Source organism: Aythya marila (genome assembly GCF_965140915.1).
Source record: "Aythya marila genome assembly, chromosome: 5".
Classification (NCBI taxonomy): domain Eukaryota; kingdom Metazoa; phylum Chordata; class Aves; order Anseriformes; family Anatidae; genus Aythya; species Aythya marila.
The window spans coordinates 25159741-25175046 of NC_139046.1; the positions used below are offsets into that span (position 1 = coordinate 25159741).

Here is a 15306-nt window from a genome sequence, read left to right on the forward strand (position 1 = left end):
CCCCTTCACCTCCTACAGATAAACTTGGAGGACCTCAGGAAAGGTTCTCAGGCACTCTAAGCAGCAGAAGAGGAGTGGAGGAGAGAAATAACTGGGGATGGGACTCCATCAAAACTATTCCGGGGAGAGTGCTGGGGTACAGATCTATCATGCATTTGCCCTGGTGGGTGCGTGCAGCGGTTCTCTGGTGGATTACCTAACAGCAGGGGCAGCTGGCGTGCTGGGTCATAGGAGAGGCCCGTCTGGCTATCAGGTCATGTGGCAAAGGAAGGGGACAAAGTGTTAGATTGCAGCTGGAGGACGTCATCTACTGTGATTTCTTTGTTTACAGGACATTGCTGGTCAACGCGTCTCTGGCTGCAGCGCACTTTGTGCCCTCTCTCCCAGCCCCCTGTAGGCGATTTGTTTGCTGGCTCATAGATAGTGAGCATCCATGTCTGGCAGGTTTGGGTTGTGGAGCAGGAGAGAGGGGAACTATGCTGCAAGTAAGATACAGCTTAGGTTCACGGAAAGAAAAAGCAAAGCAAAGTCTGTGTGAGTCATGCTCAAGACAGAAGGAGGGGCAGGATTGCTAGGAAGCATACATGTATAACAGCAAATATTATCAGTTTGGGGGGGAATATGGTTTCTTGGGATGCTATCAGGAACGGCGAGGGTAGAGGCTACCCCATGTCGGAGAGCTGGAAATGAAAGGTGAAGGCCCTAAGATGTATCGTGCATAGTCGACCAAGGATGTTTGGGGCAATGCTGTGAAGCATTTGAAGCAAAGCTTACTTGTAAAGCAAATCATTCTGTAGGATTGCATTTATAGTGTAACTTCATATCTATATAAGCTGTGTACAACTTCCTGCACAACTACCACTTTAAAGCATAGCCTGTATTTGAGAAAATTATTTATAACTCCGTTGGGTAATAGGTTGCTTAGAAACAGAAGGTATTTCTTATAAAGCAGGACATATCTGCTTAGATTTGATGCATTGCTCTGTGCTATATGATGTGGAAATGATGTTTAGAAATGGTAGTTCAACTTAAAAACGGATGTTAAAAATCCCATAATCCAGAAAAAAATATTAGAATTGATATTGAATTTCCCTGAACAGAGCCTTCTGTAGACTTGACAGCAAAAATCCTCTCTGATGGTGGCTGAATTCTTATGTGGCTAAAACTAGTTTGTTTGTATTCAAAACATCAGTCTAGCTATCAGAACTAAGTTAATTATTAAACACATGCGTATAATCAGGACAACTGACTTGGCAGATTATTAGCAGAGTTAGCATAGTGTACTTTTGCTTTGGCAGATGAGAGAAGGGAAATGGGATTATAACTTCAGTTGCGATTTTTTTTTGTTAGGCTAAGAAAAATAATGTAGAATATTCTTGTACTCTGCAAATGAATTAAGTTTTCACAGTTTCAGTGCATTCTAGATTTACTCAAAAATGTCAAGAATATTGGATCAGAGAATTTTGCTCCTAGTAATTTCATTTATAACAAGTCTGCAGAGTACAAAGGTACTTTCAGAATGGAAGAAGTGTGGAGATCGGGAATGTGAGAGTAAGTAAAAATCTTTTTTCTAAAGGATTTTATATATATGTAGCTATTACAGACCGTGATGTTGAGATTAGGAACGAAGCACTGAATGAAAATGAGTAGCCATAGAAAATGTTTGTTGTCTATATACTAAGTTTATGAAAAAAGACTTAAATTTTTCAAATGACAAAAAAGATATTCCTGAAAAACCTACTTAAGGGATCGTGTTGTGCAAGTATCTAAAGATTGACATTCAGTTAAAATGAAAAACTCTTTAATAGCTATTTTTTCTCAGGTTTCCTCAAAAATTCAGCATAAAACAACTTTAAAGTATTTTAACTCATTCCTTACAGGGAATTAATTACAAAGGTAATTAAACGTACATGGTAGTCTATATACTAATAAAGAACATATTTTTTGTTTACAGTAGGTTCATAACCTACTCTCCAATACGGTATTTTTTCTATTCTAAGCAAACTGGTGTTTTTTTGTTTGTTTTTGTTTTTTGTAATCCTTCTCTAAAGATACTGTAATGTAGCTTTTTCTTTAACATGAAGAGCAGTAACTAGTTATGGAGTTCCTGGGGATTAAATAGCTCTGCAGGAAGTTGTCAGACCAGCCCCTGAGACACCGGGGCGGGGCGGGGGGGGGACACAACAATAAATAAAGACATTTCCATACAGAATGCTGAGAATTCTACAGAATGCTCCTGGATTTATTTCCTGTTGAGCCATTCCAACTTCACCAGGTTCTGGGTGCTCAGGGATATCTGTCTTAGGGCAGCACGTGGAATGGGCACCAAACTGATTAGAGCACATCAGTAGAGGTTTTTATGATAGATAAACCATGATTTTTATGATAGGAGACAACTAGAAGGTGGAGACAACTAGAAAGCAAAGTCATTCAAATTGAATTGTAAATTTTGTTTCTGACAATGTGTTTAGGTTTCTGCTTAACTATTTTATTTATAATATTAATAAATTCAAAATAGCAGACAAAATCCCTGCAATTACAGCTAGATTTAACTTGCAATTTCTGAAATATAATATTATAAATGTGTATATATATATATATATAAATATGTATATAAATTATATAATGTTTATCTATATAACACACTTCTTCAATAACATATCTAACTTCAGACAAAGTGGCTACAATACTTACTTGTTTCTTTCTTCCTACATATTCCAGCGGCAATGAGCAGAGTTCAAGCCACTACAGACTACTCGGGGCCTGATTGCCGGTATCTTAACTTCAAAACAGGGGAGGAGATAATTGTGTACTCCAAACTTTCCAGGAAAAATGAAAATTTGTGGACAGGAAGTGTAAGTACTTAAATCTGATAGACTTTCTGCATAAATAATTTAGATAGCATTGTAATAGCAGTCTGCTTGCTTCTAGGGATATTCCATCTTTTTTTAACATTAACCAGTTGTGGATCAACATCGTGTTTGGGAGATGGGTCATTGTTGATGTCTTTCTATAAAAGGGAAAATTAAATCTGTCCATAGATTATTCATGGAGAAACAAAGTCAAGATCAGAATCCAAGTTTTCTGACTCCTTCATCTAATCATTTGGCTGGAATGATTACATCTCTTTCCCTTAAAAACCTTCAGGTCTAGTGAGCCAGGTACCTACCTACAGGTCTGCAGGTAAGGAGATTTTACAGTTGCTTGATCGGCAATTCAGGATTGGGACATGACTTCACAGTTCAGTGCTCAGGGAAAGTTCCCAGAGAAGTTATCACACACATTTAATGGTTTGGAACAATTGACAATGTAGTTAGAACAGCTCTGAAGTTATGCTATAGTTAAAGTTATGGTATAGATAAAAGGCAGTGGATGCACCAATCCAAATCCAACTGCTGGTAAAACAGTGTAAATGTTTCAAAACCAGAATACATCAGTTATGATGGTGGTTTTTATTTTGTTTTGTTTGTTTTTCCCAAATGATGTATGACATTTATTGGTTAACAGTGGCATTCTGTCATTCCTTCTGCGTCTTAGAGTATCTTTGCAGGTACTTCATTCCTTCTTGCTGTCCAAGGTGTATTCCTCCATTAAAGGCTATGTGCAGTGCTTTGTTGTAAAGCTAGTGGTTGGTTTCATTGTCAGACTGACTCTTACTTATGTTGGCATTATTCTTTTGGCCATTATCATCTATTTATGTTCTGCAGTGTTGTCTTCATTGCCATTTTCTCTTCAGCAGCACCTGGTCTCATACCTGGATTTCACATCGTACTTTCCTTGTAACTTTTTATGGGTCATTAGTTATTAAGGTGTTATTGTTCTCTAACTTGAGTAAATGGAAATTTTGCATCTGATCCTGTTAGGAGCTAGCAGAGACCATCTGTGTACATAACACTGTGCTCAGTTAAGGACTGTTAAGACTACAGAAAATAATAGTTGGAATAATATTCTTCTTGCTTTCTGAAGTAGCAAATGGAACACTTTAGTGAAGGAAAAATAAATCATTTTTAACCAAAAAAAAAATGAAGGAGGTGGAGGACAGTCCTATAAACTTACTGTTTGTTCATACTTTTCTAGCATATATGCAAGCATATCATATACTTACCACTACCGTGTAAGTGCTCTCACTCCTTTTATATTTCTTACAGAAAGGAAAAGATTTTGGATATTTCCCAAAAGATGCTGTGAAGGTTGAAGAAGTTTTAATTGTAGAAGAAGTTGAAGTGCTCACCAAGGTAAATCAACATCACCAGATTCTCCAGCGTAGTTCACAACTATTGAAAATCTAATACCCAGTTAGAAGCTCAAGTTTCAACATATATTTTTTTTCAGATAATTCAAAACATGGTTCCTTTCTTATTGCACCATTTGTGTTCATTGTTCTCTAAGATAACTTTTTATCTAATAAATGTTATAGAAGCATTAGGAATAATATAAATACAGTACTTTGTGTAAGACTATACATACACACAGAGGAAGAGAGTAAAGATGCTTTACTTTGTTACACAGCACTGTAGAAAATTATATGTTAGAGCATTTTAAAAGTTAATATTGTTCTTTTAGGAAACTGATTTCCTTTGTCTTGATGGAGATGAATATGTTTTTGAAAATGAAGACAGTGCATTACATGACCCCAACAAAGAAAGTGAATATTCAGCATCTGATGCAGAATCAAAGCTGCAAGAAAATGAACTCTTAAATCATATAAGAGACTCCAACCAAAATGAAGAAGGACTTGAATCAGCTTTTGGAAATGATTCCAAGGAATCTCAGAGTCAGGAGGAGTCTGCAAGCACAAAGCTGGTTACTGAAAATGAGAATAGAAACGAAGACGCTGAGCAGCCAGAAATTCAAAACAGTCTCCCATTAAAACCCATTCCAGCTCAGTCTAGTTGGATGGTTTCCAATATTGCAGGATGGTTTACCACAGGAAGTAAAAATGATGAAGAGAACTTAAAAGCAATTACTGAATCTTTAGAAGAAAATAGTTACCGAGGCAGAAAAATAGTAACTGCTGAAAATGAGTTAGAAGAGACAAATGATAAGGAGGAACAAGAGCCTGTAGCATCTGGTTGGTTTCAGGGTGGACTGACGGACTTTCTGTATTTTGGTAAAGAGAAAGAGGATTTTGGTCTTGTATCAGAAAAAAATGATCCAGAGAGCCGTGATGTTTCTGGTGTGGATGGACATCCCGATAATGAACATGAAACAGCAGTCACAGAGTTATTGATAGAAGAACAAAATAGTGAAAGCCAGCAATACCAATCAAATTGGTTCAATTTGGGTTTAAGTAATGTTCTAAATTTTGGGCATACTGAGAAAGAAACAATTGCTATGGAAGATCAGCAAAGCAGAGAAACAGAAGATAAAGCAAGTAAGAATGAAGAAATGCAGACTTTAAACCAGAAAGAATCACACATGGACAAAGAATCAAAGGAGACAGTTAAAGCAGTGACAGATGAAGATGAAATGTATACAAAAGAAATAATAGATTCAAACAGTAACATGCCAAATGCTGGGGAGATACCAGAAAGTGTGCATACTCTTAGTGACACCAAAAGCACCTCAAGTAGCATTGGATCATATTTTGATATACTAATTGGTGGGAAAAAAGAGCCAGTTGAACCTTACGATTCAGAACAAGAACTGATATTGGAAAGGCAACTGCTGGAAAACACTGAAGCTAAAATGAGAAATCAAGAGTCAGAAAGCAGCTATGGCCATTCAGGTTGGTATGAAAATCTGTAATTGCTCTATTAATTATAAAACAGACTGTGCAAGATACAAAAACACAGAAAATGAATCTGAGCTCTGGAAAGTATCAGAAAAAATTTTACCCCAGAAGCCCACAAAATAGAAGATAGTTTTTAAAGAAAAAAATATCATTACAGCTAGCTTTCTAAAACCCCTCAAGCTAGAAAGCCAGGCTGCTGTTTAGAAGGAAAAAAAAAAAAGAGCATAATATTTCTTTAATATTTATGTACTGCACTGCAATACCAGTTTTGCTTTAAAGCTCTGTCCTCCAAACTCCACTCTGAGACGATGATTTGAACTAGCATAGCTTAAATTATAAATCTGCAGCACATTTTTAATCTAACAAAGCACTCTGATGCTTTAAGTTGAGGAAAATGTTTAAAAAATGTAAGATCAAAATCTCAGTGGAGGTTAATGTCTTGAGGGGAAAAAAACTGTGAATGGGTAGTTGAATCCTCTAAAAATAAACATTATGTCCTTTCAGAATTATTTGCAGGAATAGCCAGTAAACGAAAACTTCTAGAAGAAATGCCAAAGGAGAAATATGTAATGAATGGAGCTGTTGACGGTGAATGCAACAGTGATCAACATTCAAATGGAATAGTAATTCCTTCAGTAAATTCTGAAGAAAAAATACCTAGCTCAGTAGATGATTTACCACTTGATGGTGAAAAGCCTTTCTCAGATGACGTTTTCCAAGTTCAGAGCTACATCCCAAGTAATGGTATGTGAAAAACATCCTAATTTGAAGGAAAACAAATTTGAAATCTCAAAAAAAAAATAGTTGGAATTGTATTAAGCTGACCACTGTAATACAAAATCTTCTTTGTTTGTTTGTTTTCCTTATAAACAAACCAGAAGGAAGCTGGATATATCAGATTCTTCAGTGCTTGGATGCTCTTGAGATTAAGGAGTTGATAAAGTCTGTATTTTCAGCAATGACAAGTATTATCAAAAAGGTAAGAGTTCTTTATGTGATAGTATTTTGGAAATTGGTGCAAAATTAAGCCAGTTGTTAGCCATGTTCTGAAATGCACTTCTGACAGAGGAGAGAAGGAAAGAAAATTTATTTTTAATAAAACCTTTGCAGTCCCCTTGCTTCTAAGAATATCTGATACTAAATAAGAGAGCTGGAAAAAAGAAAATGTCAAGGCAACTGCAGTTCATCTGCTTCTGTTTGCAATTCAGAATCTGATGAACTCAGCCTTTTTTGCCCTCTTCCTCCCCACTTTTTTTTGCTTTAGGGAACCATGAGTTTCATTAATAGTTCTCATGGCAGGACTGATTTGCATGGCCTTAGAAAGCTTGGTTGGGATAAGTAAAATAAACAGAATACTTCCATCACTTTTAAAAATATAATTTCAAAGCTTTGATTTCCAAAGATTCACATCAGCCATGACCGCATTAAAATATTTCTCTAAGGAAATATTAAAAATATAAATATGATTTATATTATGATTGTTATGGGGATGTCTTAAATATCAAAATGTAAAATTTCAGTTACAAGGATAAGATTTTTTTCTTTAAGATGAAAGTCCTTAGGTTGCCTAAATACACCCTCCACAATTAGGTTAACCTAATTAACCTATTACTTGGTTAAGGTACAACTGGAAAGAGGAAGTTTTAGTCTAGCCTCTCTCCACTATGACCTGCCTATGTCCTCTGCTAGGTGAGCAGAAAGCTCCTTTCAGAATTGCCTCATCTGCTTCTCCACCTGGAAATTAGCCTCTTTTCTGCCACTTTAAGCTAAGGCAAGTTTGCCTCTCCAACCCAGCCCTAATTTCTATATTTCTGCTAAGAAGGAAAAAAAAAAAGGGGGGGGGGGGGGGGGAGGAGGAGGAAAGGGCATTCTTCTGTGTTCAGCTGAGGAATGTGTGGTATGGTTAAGGGGTGGAACAGAGAGGGGACTTCTGCAGGAGACAGGAATTAGAGATAGGATAAAGGTGAAGCATGGTAAACAAGACTGGAGGTGCCTGGGGTGGAAGGGGTGAGTTTCTGGAAGAGACAGCTTTGGAAGAGGAGGGGAGAGTTATGATGGCCTTGGGCTCTTGTGATTTAGGTGAAGGGAGATGCTTGAGGATGGTGGAGCCAAAGGATTGATACCAGGCAAACACAGGGAAAGGAATTCAGTGGAAACCTCATGGAGAGAACTTATATGGGAAATAATGTCTGGGAAGGAATAGGTGAGAAATATGTACAGGTCTGCTCTGTACTCTGCTAATGGAGTGAAAAGTCATGAAAGTTAAGGCCTTCTAGATGAGGAGATGATTTGGAGTGAAACTGGAGAGGGTGGGCTTGGGGGGGAATCAAAAGCAAATTAATTAATGAAGTGGGATTAAGTTTAGCACTAGGGACAAAGTGAAGGGGACTTTACCAGATGTTAATTTCACAAAAAACAGTGTTGCCAAGGGAATGTGAGAAAGGGTAGACAATGTTGCACTATCCCCTCTAAACAGAAGGGTAATATCAGATACATGGTATCTGGTATATATGGTAAACTTTATCAATGTGACACTTTGGTTTTAACTTTGTTTGGGTTGTGTGATTGAAGTTTAAAAACCACGCCTAATTTTACCCGATTTCCAGGTAAAAGCAGACTTTAATAGATTTTGGCCAAGTCACAGACTAGGAGAAAAAAAGCTGAAGGGTTTTGCTTTCTTTCTAGTGAAGCAGGCTGGATTTCAATGCTCATCGACAGTTTGCTGCTTTGGCGACTCTCATTTTTGTGGTGTTTGATGTGATCAGGACAGGCACTTCCACCTTCTACCTGTCAGTTTGTTGGCGGTAGTTTCACATGCAAGTCATTCACCTTGCATTGTGAAAACAGACTTAGCATACGTACGAAAATAAATCGTAGTAAGTTTATGTGAAAAAAAATAAGATAAAATGTAATTAAAAACAAAAACTCATGGAGAATGAGGTGGCCAGGAGCCCTGTGCCGTGTGGCCCGGCGGGCGTGCGCCGCCGCCTGTCACCGAGCCACCTGTTGCCCCTCCCCGCGGTGCCAGGGTCACAGGAGCGGGGACAGCGGCCAGGGCGAGCTCTCCGCCGAGGGAAGCGGCCCAGCCGCCGGTGTTTTTATTTTTGTAAGGCTGTGGTGGTACACGGGGCAAATGGAAGGAGCGGAGGTAAAGGTAAGCCTCGCCAGCAGCGGCCGGCCTCTCACGAGGCGCCGGGGCCGGGCGCTGAGCCCCCCCCCCCCCGTGACTCTCTCATCGCGGCCCAGCCGCAGCGCCCCCCTTCACGCCGCAGTGGTTCGTCCCGCGGCGCTGTCCCGCCCGTTCCCCTTTCTTCCTTTTTTCCTCCCCCCCGTGCCCCGCGGCAGTGGTAGGGGCCGGTTGCCAAGCGGCGAGCCGGAAGGGGGCCGAGCCGCTGGTGGGCCCGCGCCGCGCCAAGATGGCGGCCGCCGGCCGCGGGGGCGCCCTGGACTTGGCGGCCGCCGGGCTGTGGCTGGGGCTGCGGGACGCGGCGCGGCGCTGCTGCCGCTCGGCCCTGGAGGGGGCGCGCAGGGTGAGTGCCGCAGCCCCTCAGGGCCGGTTGCTGCCCGCTGCCTCGGCGCTGGGGAGCGGCGGGGACCGGAGGGGACCGGAGGGAGGCGGCCCCCGGTACGGCGTCGCCCCGGCCTGCCTCAGGTGGGGCTGGCGGCGGGTGGGGACCGAGAGCACGCCCGGGTTTCCGCACGCCCTGCTGCGCCCCCCGGTTGTCCTGAGGTAGCGGTGGGCTGAGCGATTTGTGAGAGGAACGGGGGCTGAGGCTGCGTGGCGCTGCAACACGTTGTCAAGTTGTTAAAGCCGCGCTGCACGTAGTAAATGGCACCTGCCTGAAGCAGGTTGTGTGTTTGCTTTGAGAAAACAGCGATATCCCTTTACGTACAAAACGCGAGTGGGTGTAAGTGCTTACAGCGACCGACTCATTGACTGTGCGTTTTAGCGTGAGGTTGGTTGAGCAGATCTTCCTACTAAACAATTTTTCTAACAGCAAATCATAAAATACTGGCTGGTATTGACTATTTGAGTACTAAAACGTAGACAGTCTGAAGAAAGAAATACCATAATTGGCAGGTTCAGAAGGAGAAGTACTCAGCGTTATTTCATCATCATCATAATATCTTGTTTAATCTCTACTATTTTTTCTTCACTTACTAAATGTGTACATTAAAAATCAAAAGCTTCTGTTAACCAATTTCATGGAGTTTTTGGAAAAAAAAAAGTACAAGCCTGTACTTACTGCCTTGTGTATTGATTTAATTTGCTTCTAGTGTCTATTTCCATCACTCAATAATGTCTGTTTGCATCACTCAGTGTTAAATATGAAATTAATCTCCTTAGTTAAAACTTTTGATTTTATTTTTCAGGCTGTGGCTTCGCTGCCAGAAGAGATGAGACCTGGTCCTGATCTGTATGGTTTTCCTTGGGAATTAGTGTTTTGTGCTGCAGTTGTTGGAGCCTTTACAATTTTCCTGTTCCTGTATAGAAGTTATCAGTCAGTAAGTGTTCAAATTGAAATTGTTAGTGTTCAGGGTATCTAATGCTTCGGAACTTTGAATCTGCTGTGATTTAATTTGGATTCCCCCTAAAAAGGAGAAAATTTGGGAAGTAGCCTGTTCTGTCAAGATGGGAAGTGTTTGGATGTGTAGCGAGTGGCCATTGTCAGTAGAGGAAATGAAATAAAACTCAAAACAGTAAGACTTCCTCTTTCTTTCCCTTTTTATATCTACCCCAGATTTTAAAAGTCAGTCCTTAAATTATTTCCATGGGATGTGGAGATTTGATGGATGTACATATCGCTGTATGTACTGATCTGACTGTTCTGGCTATAGCTAGATCAACTCAGGTTTTCCCAAGGTAACTTAGCAAAAGCAATCTGGATGGAGTCCCATCAAGGCAGGTATTTTAAAACATTTCAGCCAGTGACCTTGATTCTGTTTCTTGGAATACTGAACTGATTTTGCTGTCAGTTTGTGAGAATTAAGCTGATGTGTTGGAGAAATGTAGTACTGAAACCTCTTAACACATACATCAGATGATATTTTGAGGTATGGGTTGGTTTCAGTCATGAGTGGGTAAGGATGTGAGCAATAACACCTGCCTACCAAACTCTCCCTACTAAAGAAATGTATTCAGTGTCCATAATTCAATATTTAGTAAACTTCTTAATTTTTTTGCATGCTCTTAAGTAGTCAGAGGGTGACTTTTTTTTTTTTTTTGTGCTGGGTTTAATGATACTTTTGTTTGAAAATAGGCTGCGTAGCATTTTATTTTTTTCAGATAAGAGCAATTGCATTTTTATTTCAGCTTCTAACGTCTCCTTAGATCTGGAAAAACAACACTTATTCTGCAGCAGCAATTCAGATTGTCTGGAAGGGGTAGTCCATATTTGTTTAAGCTAACAAATCTGTAATTTGTGTTACTCCTTGTATCTCTTAGCAGTTTGTTTTGGTTTTTGATTTTTAACTATGTTTCATTGCTTTAGATGCTTTGAAAGATGAGTTTCAGCTGATACTTGAGTCAAGCAGCAACTCTAGTTAGTGTTGTTTTCCTCTCATGTGTTACCTGATCTATCACTAAGGCCCAAGATATTACAAGTTACTGACAGCTTTTTCAGTTATCCGTACTTAAAACTGCACTGAGTGGTCTTCTGAAGAATGAATAGTTGCTTATTCAAAAGCAGTGGGGTTTGACTTTTTGCTTTTGGGGTTGATAGGATAGGCATAATTGTGTCTTCACTCTACCCTTCTTACTTGGTCTCCTTGTCTTTGAATAAGAAAGAAACAGGGAAAATCAAAGACTCCTTATATGTTAGAGACATGATCCAGGCCCAGCCATGAGAGGAGTCTTTTGTTGTAAAATCTTTGGCCCAGCCAACTTCTGCATCTTTTGTCCAGGCCATTTGTAACAGGCTTTGTCCCGTAGTTTGATTCTAGGGCACTAGACCTCATGCTGCAGCTGCTGATTTGGCACTTCCCACAGAGTTGTACGTGGGAAGTGTTGGCAATAGTGGGTTGTGTGACAGGAACCTGTATTTATATTCCTTAAATTCCATGTTTAACCTGATCATAGAACCATAAACTAAAAAACTTGTTCTCAGTTACTATGCAAGAGTGATTAATCAGACGTTTTCAAGTATTTATTCTTTTTATTTCAGGTTAGAAGTCGACTTTATGTAGGTAAGTTTATTTTTCATAGTTTGGAGCATTATTATCTTAAACTCGTTTTTTTGCTACTTGCAATTATGTGAATGCTGCAACATTTCGTTGTCTATTTGTTATAGGAAGGGAAAAACAGCTTGCCAACAAAATTGCTGAACTAGTTGAAGAGAAATGCAAAATTCTTGAAAAACTCAGCCTTTGCAAAAAAGAGGTAATATTTCTCATTAATTGCTTTCACATGTGTCATTTGATAAACTGATCCAATTTCTGTATTTGAGTTACTAAACTTAAGCCTGATTCTGTGACTAAAAAAGGTTTAAAATTTTTAGAAGTAATTCTTTAAATGCTTTTTATGTCAGTGCTTTTTATTGTGTATCACATTGTCAGTGTGATCAAGGGTTTTTTTTATACCTCTCTGATAACGTACTCAGGCTAAGATTGTCCTGATTTCTGGCAGCGTATATTTGTGAGGTGATGGCTATGTTTCAGACTAGAACATCATTATTTCTATTATTTAGGCACTTTTTTTTCCCGATGTCCATTCTGACATAAAGTTTTTCTTTTTTAGTTTGAAGATCTAGAATCTTCTCTAAAGGACGACAACATTACAAAAGAATCAACAGATGCAGCTTTTTTTGAGGTAAAAAGATAAATAGAAATTATCTAAGCAATATAAGGCAGTACTTCAGGAAAATACTATGCACATTAAAAACATAATTGCGTAATTGTGAGGATTGGTTTTCTAATCCTGCGTTACTGAAAATAGCACAGAAGTAAGACTAACTAAGAAAAGCTTTTGTTACAGCTGAATTAAAAGCAGAATGGAAACAAAATGATTGATATTAGAGTAAATGACATTTTAGACAATATTTAATTACTTAAACAGTAAACTGTTCCTGTTTCTAGCAGAGAGAGCACTGCATTAAATACGTTCTCATGTGATTCAATTCAAGTTTATTTTATAAGCTACTGGAGCACAGTTTAAAATTACCAGTGCTTTTCAGTGACACATAAGGAGAGAATAGCTTCATGTTTTAAGTAATAAAATCAGGTGTAATTACATTGCTTATATCCCCCAAGCTTATATTCGTAAAAGAGTTCCAAAAAAGTGAATCAAATACATCATAGGCTATATAATATCAAATCCACTGTATAAAAAAACAGATTTATTTTGTTCTGCAACTCAGGCTGTATAAATCTAGTTGTTACATGCTTTGTTAGCATACAAGAGTCTAGAGAACTTTGAGATTTATCCTTGATATTGTGATGTTTGTTAAATGTACTTTGTCATTTTGCATTAAAATGATATTTAAAACGTACTTATATTCTTCCTACGTAGTCAGGTAGGAAGTAAAGTCAATGTCAAGTGTCTTAACTGTCAAAACAATTTGATTTAGGAAACGCATGAAAAACTGAACAAGTCAAACTTAGAACTCAACCAGGCAATTGCAGATCTAGAAAAAGAACTGGAAGAAGAAAAATCTAAGCAGACAGAAAATGATAACTTGGTGAGAATAAAAATAATCCTGTCTTTGTTGCTCTTACTCTTCTTACTGTTTTTTTTTTTTATTATTCCTATGGAATTATACTGTCTATTGTCTTTTGTCTATTGAGAAGACAATATGTATATATTTTTTTTTTTTTAAACAAAAACTGTATTTCCCCTTTTGGTGTCTTCAAACTCCCTGTGCCGTACTGGCAAAATAACACCCATGTGAGAAAATGTTCAGAAAAAGAACTCTTTTCCCTGATTTGGCAGTATCAACCTTCTCAATTTGAAAAATAAAGTAGCTTTAGCCTGGACTTTCAGTCAAATCTGTGGAAGCTATATTAAAAACTAATAATTTTCAGGTGGCTGAAATTGAGGAAAGATTGGAGTCTTTAGAGAATGAAGCAAAATCTGTTCAATCACAAGTTGATGAGGTATGTCTGATTTTTATCATTTGTTTTCAAATCTCCATAATTTCTCTATTTTCCATCTAGTTACATTTTTAAAAATTTGCCTACTAAGTGTGCAGAATTAATGTGCTCTGTAAACTAAGAGATGTGCTAAGGCTTCTTCTTTGTGATTTGATTTAACAACTTTTAATTTCATGTAGTGATTGGCATTTAGTGGGGAGTACCTTTGTCTTTTCTTTACCCTTTTAGTCCACAATGATACAGTGTTGCAAAACTTCAATCAACAAAGGCTGTTGAAACTGTGGGAAAAATGTGAGAATGTGTATACAGTAAGGATAGAAAAGTTAAGAATGAGTACAGCAATACCATGGTGCCCCTGCTTGTTGTATCTTCACTTACGCAGTTGAAACAATGCTTCTTTCTTTCAATTTAGGCCAAGTCCACCCTAAAAGTGTATCAGATTAATACAGAGAGACTCAAGACATCCGTTCAAGATGCAGTAGATGAAAACTGCCATCTTCAGGAAAGTGAGAAACAAGTAGGTTCTTCCTAGTTAAATTCCTTAGAAATTGTATATTTTCATCCAATGCTGTGTAAACATGACTTTTGTAAGGAGCTCATTCTCCGTGTGTTTGTTAACACTCCCTGAGTGTTCTAGTAAACGGAATGAGGAAGAGGACATGCCTTTAAAATGAAGTTCTGTAGAAAAACTTTGTCAAAGATAGTCCTATATTATTAAAAAACAAAATTAATTGTAAAGAAACATCCATACAGATCAGTGAAAAAGTGAGCATGTAAGTAATGTGGGACTGAGTTTTGCTGAGACCTAAAGGAAAGCAGAGAGATTTGAGCAAGTCTCCAGCTAGGATCCTCTGCATTGGCAGAGAGCAAATGTTTGTATTTGATACAGAAAACAAAACAAAAATGAAGAAATTGCAATGTATGCAAAAGGCAGGTAGGAAACTACTGTAGTGTCACTATAAATAAAATAGTGGAAAGTCAGATCAGTAATATGAAGATACAGAAAGGACTGTTACTTCCCAAATTTTAGCTGTTTTCCTTAACGCTGTAGCTAGATCACAGAGTGGTTTGGGTTGAAAGGGACCTTAAAGGCCATCCAGTTCCAACCCCCCTGCCATGGGCAGGACATCTCCCACCAGACCAGGTTGCTCAAAGCCCCATCTAGCCTGGCCTTGAACACTTTCAGGGATGGGGCAGCCACAACTTCTCTGCACAACCTGTTCAGTGCTTCGCACTCTCATAGTATTTCTTCTTCATATGTAATCTAAGTCTTCCCCCCTTTTAGATTAAAGCCATTACCCCTTGTGCTATTGCTACACTCCCTTACAAAGAGTCCTTCCCCAGCTTTCTTGTAGGCCCTTGTAGTACCCTTTAGGTACTAGATGGCCACTGTAAGGTCTCCCTTTGGCCTTCTCTTATCCAGGCTGAACAACCCCAACTCTCTCAGCCTGTCTTCAGAGGAGAGGCATTCTAGCCCTCTGATC

General features: G+C 38.7%; 1 protein-coding gene across 4 annotated transcripts in view; it reads left to right on the top strand.

Annotated features, from left to right (window-relative positions):
• Positions 1-15306, top strand: part of MIA2 (MIA SH3 domain ER export factor 2) — a 50187-nt gene that overhangs the window by 15422 nt on the left and 19459 nt on the right. For 3 of the 4 annotated variants that reach the window (XM_082760474.1, XM_082760473.1, XM_082760476.1), the window contains 12 exons: positions 2722-2855; positions 4149-4235; positions 4564-5728; positions 6239-6478; positions 6613-6713; positions 10109-10240; positions 11899-11920; positions 12025-12113; positions 12471-12542; positions 13300-13410; positions 13754-13825; positions 14235-14339. In XM_082760474.1, coding sequence (XP_082616600.1) covers positions 2722-2855; positions 4149-4235; positions 4564-5728; positions 6239-6478; positions 6613-6713; positions 10109-10240; positions 11899-11920; positions 12025-12113; positions 12471-12542; positions 13300-13410; positions 13754-13825; positions 14235-14339 — 2330 coding nt within the window. Of the gene's footprint in view, positions 1-1260; positions 1552-2721; positions 2856-4148; positions 4236-4563; positions 5729-6238; positions 6479-6612; positions 6714-10108; positions 10241-11898; positions 11921-12024; positions 12114-12470; positions 12543-13299; positions 13411-13753; positions 13826-14234; positions 14340-15306 lie in introns of those variants that run through there. The other variant, XM_082760475.1, reaches the window with a different exon arrangement.